General features: G+C 33.9%; 4 protein-coding genes across 4 annotated transcripts; 1 reads left to right on the top strand and 3 right to left on the bottom strand.

Annotated features, from left to right (window-relative positions):
* Positions 1 to 3,121: 3,121 nt before the first annotated feature.
* LOC140810747 (small ribosomal subunit protein uS14z/uS14y/uS14x) lies at positions 3,122 to 4,934 on the bottom strand. Its single transcript, XM_073168632.1, has 3 exons — positions 4,717 to 4,934; positions 3,481 to 3,580; positions 3,122 to 3,367 (listed from the first exon to the last, which is right to left on the bottom strand). Exons 1-3 carry the CDS (start codon positions 4,776 to 4,778, stop codon positions 3,359 to 3,361), a joined length of 171 nt encoding a protein of 56 aa, XP_073024733.1. The 5' UTR covers positions 4,779 to 4,934; the 3' UTR covers positions 3,122 to 3,358.
* Positions 4,935 to 5,399: 465 nt separating this feature from the next.
* LOC140809279 (probable polyamine transporter At3g19553) lies at positions 5,400 to 8,133 on the top strand. Its single transcript, XM_073166858.1, is given in 3 exon segments — positions 5,400 to 6,315; positions 6,318 to 6,603; positions 7,452 to 8,133. Coding segments are annotated over 3 exon segments (1,515 nt in total). The 5' UTR covers positions 5,400 to 5,627; the 3' UTR covers positions 7,993 to 8,133.
* Positions 8,134 to 8,212: 79 nt separating this feature from the next.
* On the bottom strand, positions 8,213 to 10,223 carry LOC140809280 (protein SYM1-like). The gene is made up of 4 exons (XM_073166859.1): positions 9,812 to 10,223; positions 9,491 to 9,716; positions 8,688 to 8,812; positions 8,213 to 8,580 (listed from the first exon to the last, which is right to left on the bottom strand). Exons 1-4 carry the CDS (start codon positions 10,181 to 10,183, stop codon positions 8,497 to 8,499), a joined length of 807 nt encoding a protein of 268 aa, XP_073022960.1. The 5' UTR covers positions 10,184 to 10,223; the 3' UTR covers positions 8,213 to 8,496.
* A 2,130-nt stretch (positions 10,224 to 12,353) lies between these two features.
* LOC140810730 (uncharacterized) lies at positions 12,354 to 16,720 on the bottom strand. Its single transcript, XM_073168615.1, has 5 exons — positions 16,216 to 16,720; positions 14,462 to 14,620; positions 14,207 to 14,379; positions 12,742 to 14,131; positions 12,354 to 12,639 (listed from the first exon to the last, which is right to left on the bottom strand). The coding sequence occupies exons 1-5, from the start codon at positions 16,327 to 16,329 to the stop codon at positions 12,577 to 12,579; spliced, it is 1,899 nt and encodes a 632-aa protein (XP_073024716.1). The 5' UTR covers positions 16,330 to 16,720; the 3' UTR covers positions 12,354 to 12,576.
* Between the last annotated feature and the right edge of the window lie 7,008 nt (positions 16,721 to 23,728).

Raw genomic sequence — 23,728 nt, 5'->3', positions numbered from 1 at the left:
GGCGACGCAACGTTAACCATTAACAGCAATTTAATCCTAAATTCCTGATTAAGTAACAACACTAATGATTATCTTATAAAATTTCGTTTTTCTATATGAGTGGTCTTGTGAGACCGTCTCACGGATCTTAATACGTGAGAAGGGTCAATTCTACCGATATTCACAATAAAAGTAATACTCCTAGCATAAATAGCTATATTTTTTGATTGATGACCCAAATAATAGATCTGTCTCACTAATACGATCCATGAGACCGTTTCACACAAATTTTTGTCATTCTATATTATAACATTATGAAATTATTTAGTAATAATTAGTTACTATATATATTTTTAAATTAATATTAGTTTTGTGAGAGAAGAAATATATCCAAATAATATATATTATCCATTAATTCATACTATATATTAAGTTTGACACTCTTAGAATAATTATTTTAGAAAACATCAAAATATTTAATTCCATAATCACTCTTCTTATCCTACTAAAACCTTCTCAAATAACTCCATATTTTACATAAGAAAAAATTCTAAACAAAATTTTCCTTTTAAACCGAACAACTCTTCTAAATTAAAAAATAATTTCGTGTGAATTATCTAGTATTATTTGATCAAATTAAAAATAATAATAACACATGTAATACGTGTGTATTTTTTACTAGTATTTATTAAATATGATTGTCTTTTAGTACTGTCCTAATCATTTGATATAATGTCTGTAATAACAATTTTTTGCAAATATTGTAATTTGTCTAAATAAATTTATAGAAACTTCCTTTTTCAAATATGAGATTACGTTTATTTTACCAAGTATAATATATAAAAGATATAAGAAATAAAAAAATTGAAATTTTAAAACTCGACTACTTTATATTTTCCATTTTTACATTGCAAATATGTATATTCGGTTTCGGTTATTATTATTATTATAAAAGTTCGATTTAAAATATAATATTATTAAATTTTTTAATGAAACTTTATTAGGATATACAATTGGAATTCTTTGGTGATGCAAATAACATATCGCCAAACTAATAAAATCTTATCTGGCCATAGAAACGGGAAAAAAAATATTAATAAATAAAATTCAATTTATTAATTATCTTTGAAATATGTATTTTAAAAGTTGAATTAACTGATTTTATATTCAGTTTGGTTTTTCGAATTTGATACAGGATCGGTTTGGTTTGTCGAAATGAATTCGGTTAATTTGGTTTTGATAAGCTAGACATGGTCGATAACCAAATCAATCGAATGCTCGCTGAATAGATATAAGTATCGATTTTTTTACTCACACGAATTTGACGCAATAGATAAACAACAATACAATAAAAATTTTATTGTTTTTATTCTATTGTAGTTGAAATATGTGGACTATTAAAAAAGAAAAAAGGGAAAAAATTCTTTGGGAATTTTCCAGCCGTGTGACTTAAAAAGTACATTCTTGATTGGTGTAATTGTATTGGTTGTTTGTGTTTGATTTTATTGAAAGCAATCAACCAACACTTTGCCAACTCAAAAGTCAAATAATGTTACATTTCTAGCATGTGTTCTACTTTAAAGTTGAGCATTACTTTTTTTAAGAACATGTTACCTTTATCGTTTTTTTAAGAATTTATTCAATCCCTTTATAAACACTCGTAAAAAATACATCAACGATAAAAAAGGATCGTCTGAGGAGATATAGTTGTAAGTGAAAACAATGATGGAAAATGTTGTTTTGCTATAGAAAATCTAGACCATTGTAAACATGTAGCGACGATATTAAGCAATCCATCGATGAATATTAGCGACATAGACACATAGTTAGATTTAACACTATTGTTTAAGAATTTTAATTCCATTGATAAAAACAAAAAGCTTAAAATTAAAAGGAAAAGATTTCAAATTTAAAGGAATTCAAGAGTAAAGGATCATTTTGGGGACAAAATTAAATATATTTTAGAGATCAAAATTAGCTTCTACACAAATCTCTCGGGACATCTCCAATGCTGCACCAAAACACACCATTGTCTTCCAATGGGGGCTGCACTATTTTGCTAAATAGCACAGCTGGCGCAGAGGTTTTCAATTTTTTTTAATTATAATTTTTTTTATTTTTTATTACATATAGTTATATTAAAAACTATAAATATTATTTAAATTTATTAATCATATAATATTGATTATATAATATAAATATTATTCATAATTAAAAATATATTAAATAAAATATAATAATTAATATATGTAAAATAAAAAGAATATTTCGAGAATATTCTTTTTGGTGTAAGATTTGAATTAAATAGGTTGGAGATGAATGTTGTATTTGATGCAGAAATCACACTATTTTATTGTAAAATTTACATCAAAATAGATTTTGTGGTTGTAGATGGTCTCATTTACCAATTAATGCTTCGTGGAAGAGCGTATTTGTAATAATTATATTTAATAAAAATAATTCTTTAAATTTGCCTATTTTTTTATTTTTTAATTTATGGAATTTTAATTAATTAATTAATAAAAATGTCAATAAAGATAAAAAAAATGTTAAAACTACAACCAAAATATCGTACAATATTTACAACAATTAAATGGTGAAATTTTGTTATTATATCGTAAAATCTTACATTGACTTTATCATGAGATGTTGATAAATGAAATTTTTATATTGAATTTTTTGTGTTACAAGAATTATTATACAAATTTGATTGTACATGTACAGGCTCGTAAAAGAATTTGTCATCCTAAAATTTTAGAAAATTGATGTCTATAGACAACAGTGTCATCGATTAGCTACGATTTTTCAAATAAATGGATATCATAGATTGCAATTAATTAACATGTTTTTTGGTTGGTAGATTAAAAACACTCATTATTTCAAAGATGTTACCAGAATCCTATGGCTATACCTCAACCAGGCGAAAACTTTCAACCGAATCCCCACCCTTGAATGGGATCAGACCCCGATGATTTGGGATGGACTCGACATCATCCAAGGGTGGAGACTGGTGCAGCATAGGCATAGCATTTCCTATGTACCATCATCCTCCTCTTTGCAAATAGTAGGTACTAGAATAGACAAGGACGATGCCCACACATATAAACTCGTTTGAAGGGCATAGCATAAGATGCAACTACTATTCAACCTTGAAAATTTGCTAAACCAACAAAATCTTGTAGTCAAATAAGAAACACATTCAGTCTTAGTTTGAGAAATAAGAAACATAACAGGTTGGCTCGATACGCGGTATAAAGTTTCAGCCGCGGACTAGAATAATCATTTGGATAAAAAAGTTGACAGTGGGGAACTTCTTCAAAAGACACCACATTACATAACAATCCTCTTGTAAAATTGCGATAGCAGTGGCATAGCTGGTTCACCGATACTGAAAACAAAGTAGTAAATCAAACATTAGATTCTGCAGTCCTGCAAACTGTATAAATTAGCAAGTAAACCAAATAGTAAAAAGTCAGCCCCATTGAAGATACTAGTAATTACCTTAATGAAGCCAATTTCCTTAGCATTGCTGCGAAAGCACTGTCTGCAGCACATCAGACCATATTTTCTAATTATCCCGTGAGGGTTCCCACAGACACGGCTGTCGAAAGCAGATAATTATCAACATTCAACTCCAAAAGAGTAATTAACAACAGAAATTGGGCATTATATGTAAAAAAATAAGAGTACTACTAGTAAGAAACAAAATAGTTATGAAGAGAAATACCATAATTTCAGTTGTAAACTGTTTCGGTGCAAATTCTAGCTAAGCAGTAATAAAGGTTTCATTTTATAAGGTATTATAGTTTCAGCAAATGCTGTTTAATTTGAGACCAGGTTCATAATAATTGGAAAATATAGCAACATGACTTTCCCCACCACAAACAGTAAGGCAACTTCCGCTTGTCAGAAACTCATAACCCTCAAATATTTTAGTGCAAGAAAAAGAATGCACTGAAACAAGAGAAATCAGAATTCTCATCTATAAACCAGTCCAACACACGATTACTCAGAAAATCAATTACCAACATTACCAACAATCACTCGCTCAATCGAGTATTCAAACTACAAATTCAATGAAGAAAATGCAACTTCAAGCAAGTCCAATCCATGGGCCATAACTCATAACCATCCACGAACCAACAATGTTATCTTGAAAAGCTTGAGAAAAACCCAAAAACAAAAAAAGATGCCCGTCACCAAGATCAGGGCCAGGAACAATCTTTTTTTAGAACCCAGTAAAAAAACATATATCCAAGACAAATGATCGCTTAACGAATAATTCAACTTAACAATGCCATCCAAAGCGCACGGCCAATTCCCATTTGTGAAAATAACCATCAATCACAAAAACATCACAGTATGTCCCACCAATCAAAACATACAGCACGAATAGAAAATTCATTAAGCATCTCATCAACTGATCATCCATGCGCACGGACACTTACACGATTAATCAACAATATCAACCAATTTCTGAGACACGTTCCAGTTCTAACAACTACAACACTGTCATTCAGTCGTTGCTGCGGTATTCTGCCTTAAATTCGAATTGAACACATAAAAAAATAATCTTTACGAATTAAAAAAAACATATAATCCATAATTTCCCAGGAAGCAACCATTTCCCATTCGTCATTTTTCACGAGAAGGGTACGACATCACATCCTTCCACGGATTCAGTAACAACAGAACCACAACCGGAATACGACAACGAAGATTGAGAGGAAGTGGTACCAGGTACGAGATCCGGGTCCGTAGGTTTTCGGGTGAGAGTTCCAGACATTGGAGTGTCCCATTTCGCTAGATCAAATGCCGCGGCGGCAGAATTGCAGTTGACAGTGATGATTTGCGCGTGGTATCGAAACTGTGCATTTATAGTATCTTGTAAGCATGTCCCAAAACCTAGTGTTGAAAATGTAAATACTCAAGAAGATCAATGGTATTTTCGACTTCTTGGAATGTTATATGCCATAATTTGTTTAGAAAATTTATTATTATATTTGGATGAAATAAGATCATACAGCTTGAATATATATTAGCGAGTGAGTCTCATGTGAGACCGTCTCACGGATCATAATCTGTGAGACGGGTCAACCCTACCCATATTCACAATAAAAAGTAATACTCCTAGCATAAAAAGTGATACTTTTTCATAGGTGATCCAAAAAGAGATCCGTCTCACAAATAAGATCCGTGAGACCGTCTCACACAAGTTTTTGCCATATATTAGCATGTTTGATACTATAAAATAAAATCTTGACTTTAGAATTCTATGTAATAAAAATTATTTAAATAATTAGATTTGAAAACAAAACAAAAAACGAATACGACGCGAGGACCACACACTAGGAAGATTTTTTTCTGGAATAACTAGTTGAGGTTAATAATAGTTAATCAACTAACATGAATTTTCTACCTGTATAGCATCTGATTCAAACAATATCCCAGTGGGATTATGGGAAAAAGGTGAGAGATGACAAAAAAAAAATATTGAAATTTTGGTATATGTTTCGAAAAAATATCATATGTTAAGATAAGATACTATATCAACCTTAAATGACATCTTTCGTTAATTTTTCATGCACTAAACCCTGTAAACTGTGATCCAGACTAATTATCTCGACTTGCTTTTCTCATTTGTGTGAATGGATGAGGAGGGAATGGTGAGTGATTTCAAGAACACAGCTACTGCAAAGGGTAATCCAAAGCTCACGATTTTACCTCTGATTGCTTTGATTTTCTACGAGGTTTCTGGAGGTCCATTTGGTGTGGAAGATTCAGTCAAGGCAGGAGGTGGCCCATTTTTGTCTTTGCTAGGTTTCTTGATTTTCCCTCTGTTTTGGAGCGTGCCTGAAGCTCTTGTCACGGCTGAACTGGCCACAACTTTCCCCGAAAATGGCGGCTATGTGATCTGGATTTCATCCGCTTTTGGCCCTTTTTGGGGTTTTCAAGAAGGGTTCTGGAAATGGTTTAGTGGGGTTATGGATAATGCCCTTTACCCGGTATTGTTTCTTGATTACTTGAAGCATTCATTTCCCATTTTTGATAGTATTCAAGCTAGGATTCCAGCTTTGTTGTTAATTACTGTTTCTTTGACATATTTGAACTATAGAGGTTTGCATATTGTGGGATTCTCCGCTGTTTTACTAGCTGGTTTTTCGCTCTTTCCTTTTGTTGTTATGAGCATTCTCTCGATTCCTCGAATTAGGCCTAGTCGGTGGCTTCGTGTTGATTCTAGGAAGGTAGAATGGAGGGGGTATTTCAATAGCTTGTTTTGGAATCTGAATTATTGGGATAATGCGAGTACGTTGGCTGGGGAGATTGAGAATCCAAGTAGACTTTTCCGAGAGCTCTTATGGGTGCGGTGGTTTTGGTGGTATGTTCTTATTTAATTCCACTTCTCGCGGGTACTGGTGCAGTGGAAACTGATTCGAGTGAGTGGAGTGATGGTTATTTTGCTCAAATTGGAATGTTGATAGGTGGATCTTGGCTGAAGTGGTGGATCCAAGCGGCTTCCGCATTGTCAAACATGGGGTTGTTTGAAGCGGAAATGAGCAGTGATGCATTTCAACTTTTGGGGATGAGTGAGATTGGGATGCTCCCTTCTGTATTTGCATCAAGGTTAGTCGTTTTTCTTGGATTGAATAGCCATGAAATCACTTACTTCCAAGGTCCTTTCTGTTCTGTTTGGTTGCTATTTTGGCATTGAGTGCCGCCTGATCAAAAGTCTAATGTTGGCATCTCGAAGAGAGACCACATGGCAGGCGATAAAAAGAAATTTGACTTTTTTTTGGGTACCACGGTGGATGAAAAAGAATAGTCCCACGCTGACTTATCGACAAATTCTATAGTAGCACATCAGCTTGAGATACTCATTTGCTAATTTTTTGAATTAAGGTGCATGTGCCCTTGGTTTCTTGCTCATCCTAGATTCATTCATTTGACTTGGATTTTGTTACATATAGATTCAGATACTTGGTCCATGTTTGTAAAAGAAGATTGTTTGGTTGCCTACGCTTTCCTCTTTCTCATCTTAGATTTCATTTATTTGACTTGGATATTGTTATCTAGATTCGGATAATTAGGACAATGTTTATGGTAAAAGGTTGTTTGGTTGTCTACCCTTTCCTATCTATAAACAAATCAATCAGCTGTGAAGTGATTATAAAGGTGTTGAGGATTTGCCGCTGATCACTCCTTATGGGAAAGGATTGAGTTTTTTTCCTCGTTTGGATGTTTTCGAATTAGGCATTCTAGATCTTTACTAGGCAAGAACAGCAAAACTTGTCATTTCTTTGTATTAGGAAATCCTTTATAGAACAGCAAAACTTGTCATTTATTCTGGCCAGTTTTTGGTCCGCTTTTGGTCTTTCCCAAAGTCATTTGGTAATCTTGTGGACCGCCTTACATTAATCAACGTCTAAGTTCTCTATTTTGTTGCTGATCTGTGACAACTTCCTACTTTGCAGATCAAAATATGGAACACCAACGTTCAGCATTTTGTGTTCTGCAACTGGCGTGATCTTCTTGTCATGGATGAGTTTCCAAGAAATCTTGGAATTCCTAAACTTCCTATATGCTATTGGAATGCTATTTGAGTTTGCAGCTTTCATCAAACTAAGAATTAAAAAATCTGATCTACACAGACCCTATAAAGTTCCCTTCAATACATTAGGCGCAACGATGCTCTGCTTCCCTCCAGTGTTGTTGCTTGTTCTGGTAATGTGTTTGGCTTCCCTGAAGACGTATTTAGTGAGCAGTGGCATAATTGTGCTTGGATTCATCTTGTACCCCGCTTTAATTTATGCAAAGGAACACCGATGGTTCAAATTTAACATGGATTATATGCCGAAATCTTCTGGTAGTGATCAAGAATGTAGTCCAATCGGGCTGGACAAACACTGTGTAAATACTGATGAAGCCTCTCTGAGACTTCTGACCGATTCAACATCTTTGAAAATAGATCACGAAGGTGATATTCTACCCGAGGAAGCTGTGAAATGGGAGTAGAAGGGAAATTATAGAACTTTATGTTGCCATATACTAAATGTACATTGGTTTTTGGGTCGACTTGATTTTCTCTATATTGCATGAAGTTACATAAAGGAAACTACGTGTTTCCTTGCTGTTATATGATTGAGCACAACATTTTAGTCCTAGTTTCATTGCAGTGATTGACAAATTATCTTGCAAGAAAAAATGTCTGGAAAGAGTCTTTTTAGACGTAACTCTGGTTTTCATTAGTACAAGGAAAATGTACAAAGGGTAGCAAGAGTGTGAATAATTACAAAGACAAGATAATGGCCACTGCCATTGAAAACTAGAAAGATCAACTGCAGAATCTCCACAACTTTGAATAACTGGATTAACTGCAAGGTTTCAGCGGCAAAGAATATCGAGCCCTCTCGATCTGCTTCTGCCACGAGAAATAGTGTTTTCTTTGAAGATCAATAGCAGCATACTTCTGATAACCATGAGCATGTGAGATACACACACTCCACGGCCAAGAAAACCTCAACTAGTATCAACTTTTTCTAAGCTTGCCACATAAGTCAAATAAATCGTCCATACGTACGAAAATGAGTTGCTCACAACTGGCTGCCAAATTGAAAAACATGATAACCATTATGGATAAAAAAAATTATGAAATACCGGTAGTGAGTTAGACCTGTTGGAACGAAGTACTTGAGTTATAGAGTTCTTACTTGTAAATGAACAGGGACGAACTTGAAGGTGATGAAATCACATATAGGCCAGTACATGAAGCCTTTCACCATCGTAGGAACCACGTCACGTTTTACTCTAGCAACTATCTCGGAGCCACTTTCACCTGAGATTAGAAGTCGACTTACACTCCTTGGAAACCGAAAAATATATGCAACGTAGAGCCGGAACATAACAAGAACATGATTTGCATTTAGAACTTTTGATCGATCAATCATAAACAGAAAACAAACAGGCACCATAAGCAGATGTTTCCAGCCATGTTTCAGCTGCTAACTACACACCCAAAACTGTCCTCAATGCGGGGAAGATCAAAACTCTTGCCCTCAAAATGGACAGCTCTTTATGATCCGCAGGTGCACAAGCATGTAGCTCGCATGTTGAAACCAAGTAGTATTTCCAATTACAATACTACAACAATATTCAAACCAAGTAGTATTTCCAATTACAATACTACATTGAAATCCAGAATGTGAAATAAAAAATCAATCTTTGTGCCATGGCGTAACATTTTCAGTCGAACCAAAGATGGAATTCGAATTTTTCATCATTCGTAGATGTGATGTCCCCGTAGCTCAGTCCCCCCGAAACTCATATTTCTAGAATCTATCAACTACCATAGTCAGTGCTCGCCAACATTCGATCGAGGCATGTTAAGATAAAAATACAACAATTTCTTGAACATACGCAAAAACCAGGCATGTCACAGTATCAAAGAACAATAGCTAACAATCTAGAACGCCATGCTAGAAGAGAAAACAACAATTTAATAAAAATGGGGTACCTTGTAAGCCAGCATTTACAGAGAAGAATGCGGCAGTCATTACAGGCCCGTATGCTAGCTGTCCCACAACAATTTTCTTAATCGTCGAGAAAAAATCCCGCCTAGGAAAAACTCTCGACGCGAAATTGAACCAGCAATGCAACGATGGCCCCAATATAATCATCCCATATCCAGCCATCCTCAAAGTCCTCACAAAATCATACTCTGACGACTCTCCAACTAACGCCTACATCAAAAAATTTGATAGAATCAAGTTCTACATAATCATGAATAGAGAAAAACAGAAAATGGGCATCGATTTTTCTCCTTATTTCAGCGTACCTGAGATGATAAATCCGCTGCCGTGTAGATAATGGAAGAAGTGACGCTTTTGGTGACAATGGGTCGGGTCTGCACCATGCCCAAATACCACCCTACAAACCCGAGCTTGGAAGTAGAAGGTGAAGAAGATGCCCTCGAGCTGAGTGAAGAAGATTCAAAGCTCTTAGCGGCATCCTCCAATTCTTTTGCTCTCCGGGAAAAGGTATTAGGATAACGATTACACCATTTGGATTGTTGGAGCTGGTGACCAGAAGTCTTCGGGGCTGAAGCCGGGACTGGTGGGGAGTGTTTGATGCTGCTCCTCCATAGATACTGCCGGGAATGGCGGTGGAGGCTTCTTTGAAGGCTGTTTCTTGTTAATGCGGCGGCCATGAATTCCAGCTAAATCGGGGTGCGCTGTGATTTGTTTTCTTTTGTTCAGGAGTTTAGGACAACTTATATAGGAGATTTGGCGATTCATAGACAGGTGTATCTTTTGACCGCCGCTCGCTATAGTGTTCGTGATGTGTACTCGCTACTAGAATTAGCTTATAATATAGAAACCAAGAAAGTTTATAATTCTTTTTTTTTTTTACATATATATTATTGATGTTTTATTAATATATTATATATATAAATATATGATTGTGTTATTTGGGCAAAAAATTAGTTATTTCAAATTAAAGTTTAATTTGATATATGTTTTTCTTCGTATATCTTGTTTTTTTTTTTTTTGAATCAAAACATTCAAGCTTCATTAATTCAAATCAAGTTTCTACAATCTTGGAATAGAATATCCGTAATAAAAACAGGACTATCATAAGAAATAAAAAGACTAGCAGAAGAATTGGCCGCCCTTGTCAGGGTGTGAGCAGCCATATTCGCTTGTCTTCTGGCAAAGCGAACTTCGTACGAAGGTTCTTGATAGAGAAGGGAACAACATAATCACAATCATTTAGAGTTTTAGACCATCAAACGATAGTAAACATAGAAAAGAAAGACAGATATTATTGTGATAGTCCGAGATTTATTCAAAAAAAATAACAGCTGTGAGTTCTTATAAAAATAGATAAATATTTATTAAGAAGAAAAAGATTTAAGTATTTTATCTGCATCTATTTCCTTTATCTTGTGATTTACTCGTACTTTTTTACTTTCGACAATTATGAAAACTTAAACTAATGCTACCATTTGTCTTTTTACTAATCTTTAAAGATGTGTAGGAGACCCTAATATTAAGCTAAGTATTTCTTATATTTTCATTCCTTTTCACGACCAAACATCTTGCTCTTTTTTATATTATGAAGGGAAGGATCAAATTATACCAAACGTCATTTAAGACAAATTATAATTGTATGCAAAATTTTAATAATTTTACAAGTTATAATTAACGATAACAACACAAGAAATATCTCAAATCAAATCTATACCGATTGCAAAGTACACAAAATGTCATCTTTAGAAAAGAAAGACAAAATTTGTACGAGACAGTCTCACGAATCATATTTTATGAGATTTTTCATTGCGAATATCGATAAAATTAACCCATCTCACAAACAAATATTTATATTTATTCATTAACAAAAGGTAATAGTTCCAGATGAAGTACAAGAGCAATCGTGGGGCGTATGTGTGCTTGCCGCGAGTAGGGAAAATATATATTTTTTAAACGACACCGTCTGCTGAGATGGCCAATGAAAATGGGCCGATTCTTACTTTTTCTGGGAGTCAGCCCAACTCCCCACCACAAATATTGGACACGTGGAGGGCTAAAATTTGCTAGCTGTGGTGTTTCCTTTGTTTCAAACAATTTTCAAATCTGTATATTATACGTGTCTCGTACCGCATCTGCCTAATATCAAACGTAGTCCAAACCAAACATTACGTGTTATATGTTCGTAAAAAGTTTCATTTGAATTTCTTAATTTTTTTTAGTTTGAATTAATTTATATTAAAATAATTATGAAAAATGAAGTTGATGGTAATTTCAGAACTTGATCGTACCGAACTGTTAATATATACTAGGCTAACGCTTAGTGTATACTTTTTATTATAGAGATAATAAATAAACATAATATATGAATAAAATAAATTTAAGATAAATATACGTGTGAGAAAATAAACGAGTCTGGGTTCTTTTGAAAATTTTCAAGCGGGTGAAGACGGTCTCACAGGTCATACTTTGTGCGACGGATATCTTATTTGAGTCATCCATATGTGAATATCGGTAGAATTGACTCATCTAAAAGTGATTAATTTTTAATTGAATAAAAATTAATATATTTTAATTTGTGATAATATTCTTTTCTTAAATATGATTAATATAATTTTGAAAATAATTTTATGATTACTTAATTCTAAAAGTTTTTATTTTATATTTGAAAAAATATAAAATAAATAAATTTGACGAATTCACGGGCCCCAATAGCCACTATTTGGTGGGTCGAGTCTCGGCTTTGGCCTAACCCACCTCGACCCGTGGCCATCCCTAGAACATTACCTAGAATATAATGATATTAAGATTTAATTATAATATATGACTAATTACTAGATATAAATATTGAAAAATATTGAAAAATTACAATCAGGAATAATGTATTACGAAACTGCAGAAACAACAATTTTCTAGGCAAAATAATATAAGCTCTCTTGCACACATGGAGATCAAAAGAGTTTATATCTTTTCGCAACAAATGGCAAGCGGGATAAATCCTTGCTTGAATAGTGTAAAATGTTGCTGGTGGAAACTAAGAAACCAAAAATCGTAGAACATGGTTCTTGAAAACTCATACACCACCTTCCTCCACTGCCCTCTTTCTTTCCTCTTCTTCGGCTTTAAGCCAATTGGCCTAAACATATAAACAAAAATGCACATAAGAGAAGTTAGAAATTCACAACTTGTGAAAAATTCTAATGCAAATGTGAAGTTATGCAGGAAAAAAAGAACTCGCCTTTTGGCGTTCAAGTCTAGAGACGTGGGGGCGAATAGAGTTTCCTAGGCTTAAACCACCCCATGCTGCCTGTAACTCTTTCTCCCTAGCCTGTCTTCGAGAAACCGAATACCTGGTACCGTCATCTTGTTGATCTGTAGTAGTACCCGTTTTTTCCTTCTCCCTCTCAAGTTGTGATTTATGCTTGATTAGAATTTGGTCCAGACTGCTTTCACTGCTCTCCATTGTGTCCTTTCGTTTTGGTTGTGTTCCCGTTTGTTCATCTGCACGAAATCTCATCTTCTCCCTTTCCAGCCTAGAGACATGCTTGACCAAGATGCTGTCTAAGCTTTCATAATTTGCGTCTCGAGGAATTTTGGTGCCAGTATTTATGTGCCGCCTGTTTTTGTTCGTGTCCACGTTCTCTTTGCCTAATGAATCTCCATCAGTATTCAACAAGAGTTCATTTCGTGCTACCTCGACCTCTCTCTCAAGTCTTGTTAACCGTTTCACCAAAAACTTGTCTAGACTAGGAACCTCCTCCACAGCTGCTTTTGTTTCACTGCTAACTGACTCTGTAAGAGCCTTTTGCAATTTCTCGGCTTCTTCAGCCTCCTTCTCAAGCTTTAAATCTGAAACGGTAGTATCCTCTTTGAGCTTTTCTTGAGTTCTAGAACTCGCAATCTCTACCGAACAAATTTTCTCATCAGTCTGTTTATCCGTAGCTTCATTCTTTTCGGCATTTTTAGCTTCTAATACCTCTCTTTCAAGTCTTGTCAACCGCTTGACAAGAAACTTGTCTAAGCTCGGGAGTTCAGCCACAGCTGCCCTTCTCGAGTGAGCGTCTGAAATAGAGTTCCTCCTTGTCATCCTCCCGCCGAAAGAAGTTCTGCTTGAGTCTGTCTTAAGACAAGGATTCTTCACAGTTTTAGCCAAAGCAGCATTTAGCCCACAAGTTGCAACTATAGTTGCAAGAGAAGAAAGTTCTTCTTCTTTTAAGCATCGAAGTCTATCTAACATCAACTCTATAACATCATTTGATTTGAACTTATCAGCATTAAATTCACATGCTGGATTAAATGAAGAATCAGTGTAATTCTCATCCATATCAGGGTTCTCGCTAATTTTATGCAACAGGTCTTGAAATTCATCCTTCTTTATTGAAGGGCAACTCGCAAGCTTGATAAAAGCCGCTTTAACTGCTGCAGCTACTTTTTTATCAACCTCGAATACAGTTTCAAAAGTTGCTGAAACCATATGAGTGGCAGATTCACCTCCTATCTTACAACGATTTTGTGCACAATCTGGTATATCATTCAAGATTACCCCTATTGCTTCCGCTGCTTCAAAGGCTTCGTCAGCAGATTTCTTAGCCTTCAACAACTGAGCTTCTGCTACTTTACTTTCAATCCTGTTGATATAAAGCAATATATAATAACCGTAATGTAATACATTTTCTATGAAGTAGCCCGAAAAGACATGTTACCCAGCTGCTCGAAGTATTCTACACCAAGATGCCTCGATCATGGCAGCTTTTCGAGCCTCCGTTGCTTTATCGGAAGCTTCTTTTGTTGCAATCTTTTCTCTCAGTATTTTCGAGTAATGAGGATTTGAATCACCAAGAGTTTCATCTAGAGTGGATTGCATTCCATCCACTTCCTACGATCAAGAGTTCATACATAATATACCACGATGAAGATACATTGTCAGTAAATAGACCAGTAAATAAGTAAATTAATACCTGCAGCAACTTTATTTTCCTCTTCAAGTAAGGTTCCACTTTTTTGCGGGGAAACCAGGTAAGTGGGGATGTTTTGCGGTGAGGAGGCTTCGCGATCTGGGATGCAAGTTTGTTCAAAGCATTTAAGCTAGACCGCACACTGTCCTTTGTTCTAGTGTTCTGCATAACACATGAAACAGCTAAAGAAACATCATACCAAATTTTTCGACAACTAAGAAGAAATCTATGAGTGAAAAATGCACACGTTCTTCAAACTAGCCAAGAAATGTAATAAAAAGAAGAGTTGCTAATCTAGAACAGATAGATACTGTAAGAAGATTGAAGTAAATATAAATTAACTTAAACCATAGAAAGAAACAAGCCAACAATTTGAGTTCGTCTAAGTACTCATGTGTTCCAAGTCGATTGAAAACTGAATTGCTCATTTATAACATAAGTAAGGCTTATTCATGCATATCCAACCAAATTCATCGCATCACAAATGGTTCAAGAATCAAAAAGTTTCTTTGAATATCACATATGTAACCCACTTATTAATGGCCGATGGGTAAGGAGGAAATTTAAATTTGGGAGCAAGTAATAAGGCTACATGAATTTCAGTTGGGTAACAATATAATTTATTTGTTAACTACTTTGTTCTTAAGGCAATATTGTGCTGCTATGGTGCTCCTGGTGCTGGTAATTCAAGATATAACGACCACTATTTTGGGAAAGCAACACTAAAAATGGAATACACGAACCATAAAGTATTCAAACTTTCCTCGTCTATTCAATACTAAAAATCTATAGACACATCTCATACTTGAATTTAAACATTAGCAATCTTAAACATCCGAATTTAAGATTGTATGTCTTAAAAATTCGAACCTAGTGTTTATTTCTTAGAAATTCTGGTAGACAAGAATTTTTAAAAGAATTTTTAAAAATAGGACTAGCATTTGAATGTGTAAAAATGCAAAAGCTTGGGTCTACTTATGTAATAGGATGAAGATTTGTGATTCTTTTGATAACCATTTAATAGACAAGTATCTACGGACTCTCTATTCTCCAACACATCATATGCAATGTGCCGCTATTGTATTGAGTAACAATATAATTAGTGATCAATTTTATAAACCACCAACCGCAAACACACTAACACCATATGCCACGAACAAGAAGCCACCACCGTCACCTGGAGGAGCATCAAAGAACTTTCAGCAGCCCTGACAGTGCACCTCCACTGAGCTCCGGTGGGCTTCCGATGAATCTCCGGTCACCATTTTAAGCACCTACTTAATTTTCGATCAAACTTGGGTGTACAACAAACCCATTTGGAAACCAATTTACAACACTCATTACTTCATGGAAAATATATTTGTGCTATGCACAATCACCACTAGGCCAAGAAACAATGTTGACAAATGTTTTCAATTTTTCAGGCATACTTTTTCCAAAAACTGTAGTGCCACCAAAAATAAAAGCTCAAGTCACCAAACATAAAAACTATGCATCCACGATCCAAATGCTCAACACTTCGACTAGATCCCAATTAATATCAGAAAAAGAAATAATAAAACTACTAAGATGATCGATTGGGCCCCAAAAAGAACCGTCTTTCAAGAACATCTTAAAAGGCATCACGAAAAATTAAACCCTGAAAGAGAATCACTGATTCAGGTTTAAAGCTATATAACGAACAAACTTGGAATAGAAAAGCCCTAATTGGAAAAGGAAAATGAACAGAAACACACCCAAGAAACAATTCGGAGTACCTTCCCAAGTTTAGAAGCGGACATTTTAGATTCCTTGGGACTGTTCTCTTTCTCAGTAGAAATTTCCTTCCTTTTCTTCTCAACACAACCCATATCGATGCAGCCAAGATCCATTCCTTTTCAGAGTGATGCTTTCAATTTTCTGGGCTTTGAATAACAAAAAAATATCGACAGAGAAAATCAGCCAGGCATGAAAATTAAAACCCAGAAGAAGTTCACTGAATTATTCACAGTACGATTCGATAAAATCCCAACAAAGAGATTTATTCACAGTACGATTCGATAAAATCCCAACAAAGAGATAGAGAGTGAGTTTTTTTCTTGGGGTTGGGGACTGAAGAAATTTTGGATATATTTTCCTTTTCTGAAAGAAAAAGAAGTATCCGTTACGGGCGGACTATAGGGGGATGTAACGGTCCATTTTGTGTATCCTGTGGATCCGGTGCAGGGAGCCTATTCCCCGCTTGGCATAAAAAAATTGCCTCGTCTGAAACAGAAATAAGTATCCGTTACGAACAATATATTTTCGGAAGGGTTAAATAGCTGAAATTGTCCCTATTGGTTGAAGGGTTTCTCACGCAGCCCTCTCTTCTTTTGTGTGACTCGAAATATTCCCTGAATTTTCAAAAGTTTCCCAAATTAGTCCAGGAGTTCATTGAAACGTTAGGTTTTTTTAAAAATAAAATTAATTTTAAAAAAGTGTTTCTCACAAAACTTACGGGACGTGTCAGAGATGTGATCATGCCAAATATAGAATGATCCAACTTCTTTGTCAAACAGTTGTGTGTCTCGATTCAACCATTAGTTCTAATTCTCTTGGTATGGCTTCAAAGCGAAAAAATATAAATTGAGGAATATAATGAAATTGTAGAGAAAATCAATGAACAATATCAAATTCAATTACATTATTATGAACATGAACGACATTTTTACAAGAAAGTTGGAGGAATATTTCCAAAATATAAAGAAACTAAGATGCTAGAAATTAGAAAATATGCAGATAAAATATTGAGAGAATTGAATAACCTTTGATGCAGCTTTGTTGAATGTTTTGTTGTGACTATTCTGATTCTTCTTTCTGCTTTTGTTACACTTCAAGGAAAAGTTCCAGCCACATTCCACGATCATCCATCATGCGTCGTGGATCAACTCCTCCATCGTGCTTGCTTCTCGGACCAACTATATATCTCCTAGACTTAGCAACATTTGGGCATTTTTTTAAAAAAAAAATTGGTTGACTAACTAGCTATTTAAAGCAGTCTCTTTTCAAAATATTGAACTTGAGTTTTAACTCTCATTTTTTGCATGTAACTTTCTTGTTTTACGAGTAAGATATGTGTTTAAATTTAATAAATAATAATAATAATAAATAAATAAATAAATAAAGCGTCAACAAACGCTTCCATGTGTGCACATGGCAACTTGGACGCTGCAATTTTGAAGCGTTCGCTGTTATTTGTGGCGCTAATTGTAGCTAACGCTGCAAAATATATTGTCATTCACAATTGATGATGGTATTTCGTCTTAATTTTACAAAACTTTACCATCTATCTTATTTCAAAAATTAATTTAAAAAAAACCCTTAAAACAATAAAATAACAAATTATTCCATGGAATAGGTCAAGTTTTCTTACATTTATGGTCTCTGTGTAATATTTTTTTTATTCTTTGTTAATCTAAATTACTAAAAAATATTTAAATACAAAATTGTAACTTTTTGTATGTATTATTACAATTATCTGTGCTTATAAATATTATAAATTTATTACTGATTAAATATTTATTTAATATATAGAATATAAAGGAAAAATTATAATAATTGCAATAAAAAAAATTTACTCGGTGATGTATAAAAAAAATTATATTCAACCATGCATTTTTCAATATTGTCATCAAAAAATATAAATTATGCAAATAAGACGTCAATGACACATGCACTATTCATACAATCTTTTGACACATCATAAAACTTCAGGGCAAAAACTTATGTGAGACGGTCTCATGGGATATTATTTGTGAGACAGGATCTCTTATTTGGGTACTATAAGAGTACTATTTTTTATTGTGAATATGTGTATTGTTGACCCGTTTCACAGATTATGATCCGTGAGACGGTCTCACATGAGACTCACTCAAACTTCAGACTTTTATTGCACTAAAACTTAACAATTCAAGATCTTGTGAGAAATCAAAATCAATAATTTTTAAACTCAATGCATATAATTTCTCATCACCCTCACATTCATAAGAATTGGAACAAAAGTTGAATTTAAATCATGTCTCTTATCTACCACATTTGAAATTCTTTTCCCGGAATCTGGAAAACAATATTACATAGAATTAAGGTAAGAAGCAAGACATACTGTTGGGATCGATTAGGAGGATCACCGTTGAGCTACAATAGCTCGGTTCTTGAAATCTTGAACACCGATGAAAGCAGGAAAATACTCGAAATAATCTTTCGTAGAAACCGATTGAATATTTTGTAAACCATTTAAAATATATGCAAGTTGAATGAGTAAAAAATATTTTAGTTGAAGCATTTTATCAAACACTTAGTATGCAATATTTTGGTATTTGAAGAACACATAAAATGCTTCAACAATGCTTCTTTAAAACTATGAAAATGATAAGTAAATGCAATAAACAAATAGACACAAATTTGTTTATGGATGTTCGGAGATTTAAATACTCCTACGTCACCCCTTCTTCCCCTTGAGAAGGATTCACTAGAAGACTTTGATTTATACAACACCTTGTACAAACCCATTCAGCTAGAACTTACCCACTGCCTAAACTGAACTCCTAGCACTCAAGATTGTAGGCAAGCACCTCACAATCAGCATATTGTTTAATGTCTCATATGCAAAGACTACATACACAAGTTTTACGTCTTTGTGCAAGACTCATTCAACTAATCTTTGAAATTCAACTCTCTTGTATATGTGTGAGTGATCGTGTGTGAGGAATTTATCAGTTACATTGTACATCTCAAATGTATCCTCACACAAGGGCTTGTGATCTCAACTAGCTGATTTCTTCATTCTAACTACCCATGCTTTGAATCCTCCTCAAAAAATCTTGTTTGATCTTCAATATGTTGTATGTATAAGCCCCAACAATGATATATACGTTAAACACAAGAATATGACCGTTTGGAAAGTTTCTACACTGTTTATGAAATTGCAACGATCAAATTCAGCTTGCTGGGCATTTCCTGACTGGTCAACTCAACTGGTCGTTCAGTTCAACTGGTCAGCAGCTGGTTCAGTTCAGTTCAGTTGGTCAGCAGCTGGTTCAGTTCAGTTCAGTTGGTCAACTGGTGGTTCAGTTCAGTCCAGCTGGTCAGCAGCTGGTTCAGTTTATCTGGTCAGCAGCTGGTTCAGTTCAGTTCAGTTGGTCAGCAGCTGGTTCAGTTCAGTTGGTTGGTCAGCTGGTCAGCAGCTGGTTCAGTTTCAGCTGGTGTGCTGAAATCAGCCTAGCTGATTTCAGTTTGTGCAGAACCAGTAGCTTCATCGTCATTTATACGCGTCTTAAGCTTTGATTCAGACTTTGACTTCTGAAGATGATTTGTAGATCTTCGTCTTATCTTTCCAACGCATACTTAATCGCTTCGTTTCGATAACCGAGCTGAGAGATATGACCAAAATACCGCAGCTGCTCAAACCCAACTGATTGCTGTTTTTGTGTGATCATTTCGGTAATTGAGCGATCAGTTAGACCATGATAACATCCGATTTTGCCCAACTGACGTGAGATACTACTTGTTCCAAATTGAGTTTTCTGATCAGTATAACTGGCGAAATTTCATTTGAATCATCCAGTTAAGAGATATCATCAAAACACCGAAACTTTCCAGAAATTCAGTTTGTGCAGAATTCAGTTTCAGCTTGCTTCTTGTGTTGCAACTTCACACTTGAGTAAATATGTTAGAAACACAATAACAAGTTTTGTTAACATCAAAATCAAGATTGCGAACATGAAATGTTCCAACACATACCTTCAAGATTGCGAACATGAAATGTTCCAACACATACCTTAAAGTCGTTACCTTGACAACTAATCTAACCTCATTTTGATTGCTTCCAGATTCATGCAGATCAACCCATTGTAATCTTCCATCATAGATACTTGTTTGTCTCCTCATCATGACACATTCACAATCCTGCAAAGAAAGAATAACAATGATCATGACTGAACCGGCTATATCATTACAATGTGAATATACATCTTTGTACAAAAGTACTCTAAAGGTGCAAAATCAAGTCAATCTCGTTCTCACTTTTTTGGGCAATTACTTTATTTTTCTCACCTTTTTATTGGACTTCAAATACAACGGTTTTTAGGGTCAATGAAACGGTTCTATAAAACTATTGTCTTTGAGCGTTTATGACAACGGTTCTATGAACCGTTGTCTATTAGCATGTTTTTTTGGACAATCGACAACGTTTTTAAAAGACTATTGTTAATTATTATGTTTGTTGGACAAATAACAACGATTTGTGTAAACTGTTGCCATATTTATCGACGGTTGTGCTAAAATCGTCGCTAAAATTAGCGACAGTTTTAGCAAAACCATCGCTATTTCAAAATTGCGACGGTTTTTCTTAAAACCGTCGCTAAGTTTAACGAGAGTTTCAAGTAAAACCGTGGCATTTTTAACTTAGCGACGGTTTAACTACAATCATCGCTAATTTTAGTATTTAGCGACGGTTGTGCTAAAACCGTCGCACAATTTAAACTTTGAAAATACCGCCATAATTAGCGATGATTTTACCAATAACCGTCGCTATTAGCGACAGTTTTACCAATAATCGTCGCAAAATTTCTATAAATACCCACATTGTTTTATCCATTTTCTTCCACCCACTTCGCAACACTTAAATTTTTTCTCTCTTACACAATTTTACCACTTCACAACACTTAAAATTTTTATCTCTTACATGATTTTAGTTTCGATTTAGGGTAAATTTTTTCGTTTTAATTTTTTGTAATTTTTTAAGTAGTTAATATGAGGAATATTGTTAGCATAGTAATAAATTTTTTTAGATTTATTAAATTATTAAAAGTAATTATTTTTTATTTTACCTAAAATATCAGTGACGGAAATCATGAAAAAACCGTCGCTAAAATTAATGAAGGAAATAATGAAAAAACCTTCGCTAATTTTAGCGACGGGTTTATGCGGTTTTGTATAAATCCGTCGCTAATTTTATTTGTGACTGTTTTTTAAAAACCGTCGCAAATTGTAGCTACAACAATGGTGAACAACTTTTGTCTTTGAGCGAACATTTTAACAACAGTTTTAAAAGGGCAATGACAACGGTCCATGTTTATACCCGTGCTTTTCAATATGTTTTATAAATTTATTTAATATTGTGATCATTTGTGCGTGATTTTGTTTCAAATATGGAAAGCAAAATTTTAAATTATTGGGAGAATATCCCAATTGTGCATGATTTAGCAATATTAATTGATCATAGTCAAAGTGAAGATGAGTTAGACGTGATTTTTTACTATTGTTTTAAATTTCTTCAGAACAAATGTTGACGATAAAAAAAATTCAATCATGCATTCTCTCCAAGAATTGTTTGATTTATATGCTAATGAACAATGTGAACCGAGTGCACAGACAGATAAAAAGAAAAATAGAACATTCAACTTCTTTCAAAGTTTGAAACAACAAATGTTCAAATGAAAATCAGGTGACAACAACAAATTACAATGATACACAAATTTTCTAAGCCAATATATTGAGACTACAAATAATTTCGATGTTCTTGATTGGTGGAAAGTAAATTCTCAAATTTATCTAGTGTTAATGACAATTGCAACCGATGTCCTACCCGTTCAAAGTTCAAGTGTTGTTTCCGAATCAACATTTTCAGTATGCGAAAAAATCATTCCTGAACAAAAAAATAGTTTAAAGCTAGAAAAATTTAGCATGTTAACATGCCTACAAGATTGGTTGGCAGCAAAAAAGAAAAAGAATAGGACTGATGGAGCGATCGATAAATTTCAAAGCTCAAGTTCGGACGAAGATCCGAAGTATTAAAAATATATTTTGATAAATAGTGATAAATTTAAATGTTCAATTGTTAAATCATTGTTTAAGTCATTTTATTTTATGAATAGTCAGTATTGTTTCAACTCATTATATTAAATAAAAAAATGTTCATTAATTAAAGTAATCTTATATTAAAAAATAATAATAGTCAGACCCAGAACTGGGTTGAACATGACTGGAACCCATGAACCGATAAGAATGCCTAATTTTTACTGCTCTTATCAGGTCGTCTATCATCATCTCAATCCAAACATGATTATGTATAGCATCAACTCTTCTCGCTCTTCTACCTGCATCAACTTGCATATACCTCACGTAAATGTTTAAACTTTTTCTTGATGATACTTAGGCTTTGTAGTTTGTGTGCATCAAACTTTACAACTTCAAACTTCACTACACTTGAAAACTGATTCACTTAGACTGCACAAAAACAATTGAATTGAAAGTACTCTTTCTAATAACGTGAATGTGACTCAACACTAGAAGAAAATTTTTCAATGCTAAGATGCAAACGGTAAGGAAATTTTGATTTTTGTTCTTTTCTTATTTTTCTTTTTCAAATGTCGATCTTCTCTCTTTTGTGATTGGATTTTTTTGTCGATTTTTTTTCCTTGCACGACAAGACACAAAGGAACTTGTGTGACAAGATACAACGAAGAAAAACTCAAAAAATTTGAAAATCAATATTCACGAACACTAGAAGACTAGAATTCAAGATTCCTAATAGAAATCTTGCGACACAAGAAAATAAAGAACGCAAACAAAAGGACGAAGAACATACTCGATAAATAAAACAAGATAACTTATCTGAATCAAAAGAACCTAAGCTCTGGTACCAAATGATATGATTTCTTGTGAAATTGAAAGCAAACTCGAATATTTGGAAGAAAACAAATCCTCGATCCAAGAACGCAACAAATCTTTATATTTGAAACAAATATATTAAGATATTCATCCCTAAATTATGAAGTTTAATAATAAATAACATGAAAATAACAATCGATCTCAAGTGAATATTCAAAGAACCCGTCTTTGATAATTTGTATGAAGAAACAATTGACAAACACCACAAATTAAGAAGCTTTAATAAGTTTGATTTTGAGAAAACACATAAGTTGTAGCTCAAAGCTTTGAAAAAAAAAATTTAAAGAGAATTTTTTTATAGATAAAATCTAATTAAAAATCAATAATAATCTTCATGGTAATGTACAACATTGTTTATATGAGCTTCTAAAAAAAATTAGAGAGAACTTTTTATATATAAAATCTCATTAAGAATCTTCATGGTAATGTACAACCTTGTTTATATGTGTGTGTTAAATGCATAAGGTTTTTTCTTAAACAAATTATATGGTCGACTAGATTTTACTTACTGAGAAATTTAATTGTGAAAACTTGAATCAATCCAATCTTGAAATATTCCATGCATTTCGTATAAATGTGCAG

Source organism: Primulina eburnea, chromosome 13 (assembly GCF_022965805.1).
Source record: "Primulina eburnea isolate SZY01 chromosome 13, ASM2296580v1, whole genome shotgun sequence".
Lineage (NCBI taxonomy): Eukaryota > Viridiplantae > Streptophyta > Magnoliopsida > Lamiales > Gesneriaceae > Primulina > Primulina eburnea.
Note: the sequence above shows the minus strand (reverse complement) of the source record. Positions and strands in the feature narration are given on the sequence as shown.

What these genes read in the sequence shown, in the direction of transcription:
- LOC140810747 (XM_073168632.1), bottom strand. Translation starts at nt 4,778, where the DNA reads ATGGGACACTCCAATGTCTGGAACTCTCACCCGAAAACCTACGGACCC. An exon ending in GGACCCGGATCTCGTACCTG is followed by an intron (nt 3,581 to 4,716) that starts GTACCACTTCCT and finishes TGCTTTCGACAG; the next exon opens with CCGTGTCTGTGGGAACCCTC.
- LOC140809280 (XM_073166859.1), bottom strand. Translation starts at nt 10,183, where the DNA reads ATGGCCGCCGCATTAACAAGAAACAGCCTTCAAAGAAGCCTCCACCGC. An exon ending in CAGCGGATTTATCATCTCAG is followed by an intron (nt 9,717 to 9,811) that starts GTACGCTGAAAT and finishes TTTTTGATGTAG; the next exon opens with GCGTTAGTTGGAGAGTCGTC. An exon ending in TGTAAATGCTGGCTTACAAG is followed by an intron (nt 8,813 to 9,490) that starts GTACCCCATTTT and finishes TTCTAATCTCAG; the next exon opens with GTGAAAGTGGCTCCGAGATA.
- LOC140810730 (XM_073168615.1), bottom strand. Translation starts at nt 16,329, where the DNA reads ATGGATCTTGGCTGCATCGATATGGGTTGTGTTGAGAAGAAAAGGAAG. An exon ending in CCGCTTCTAAACTTGGGAAG is followed by an intron (nt 14,621 to 16,215) that starts GTACTCCGAATT and finishes TGTGTTATGCAG; the next exon opens with AACACTAGAACAAAGGACAG. An exon ending in AGAATACTTCGAGCAGCTGG is followed by an intron (nt 14,132 to 14,206) that starts GTAACATGTCTT and finishes TTATATCAACAG; the next exon opens with GATTGAAAGTAAAGTAGCAG.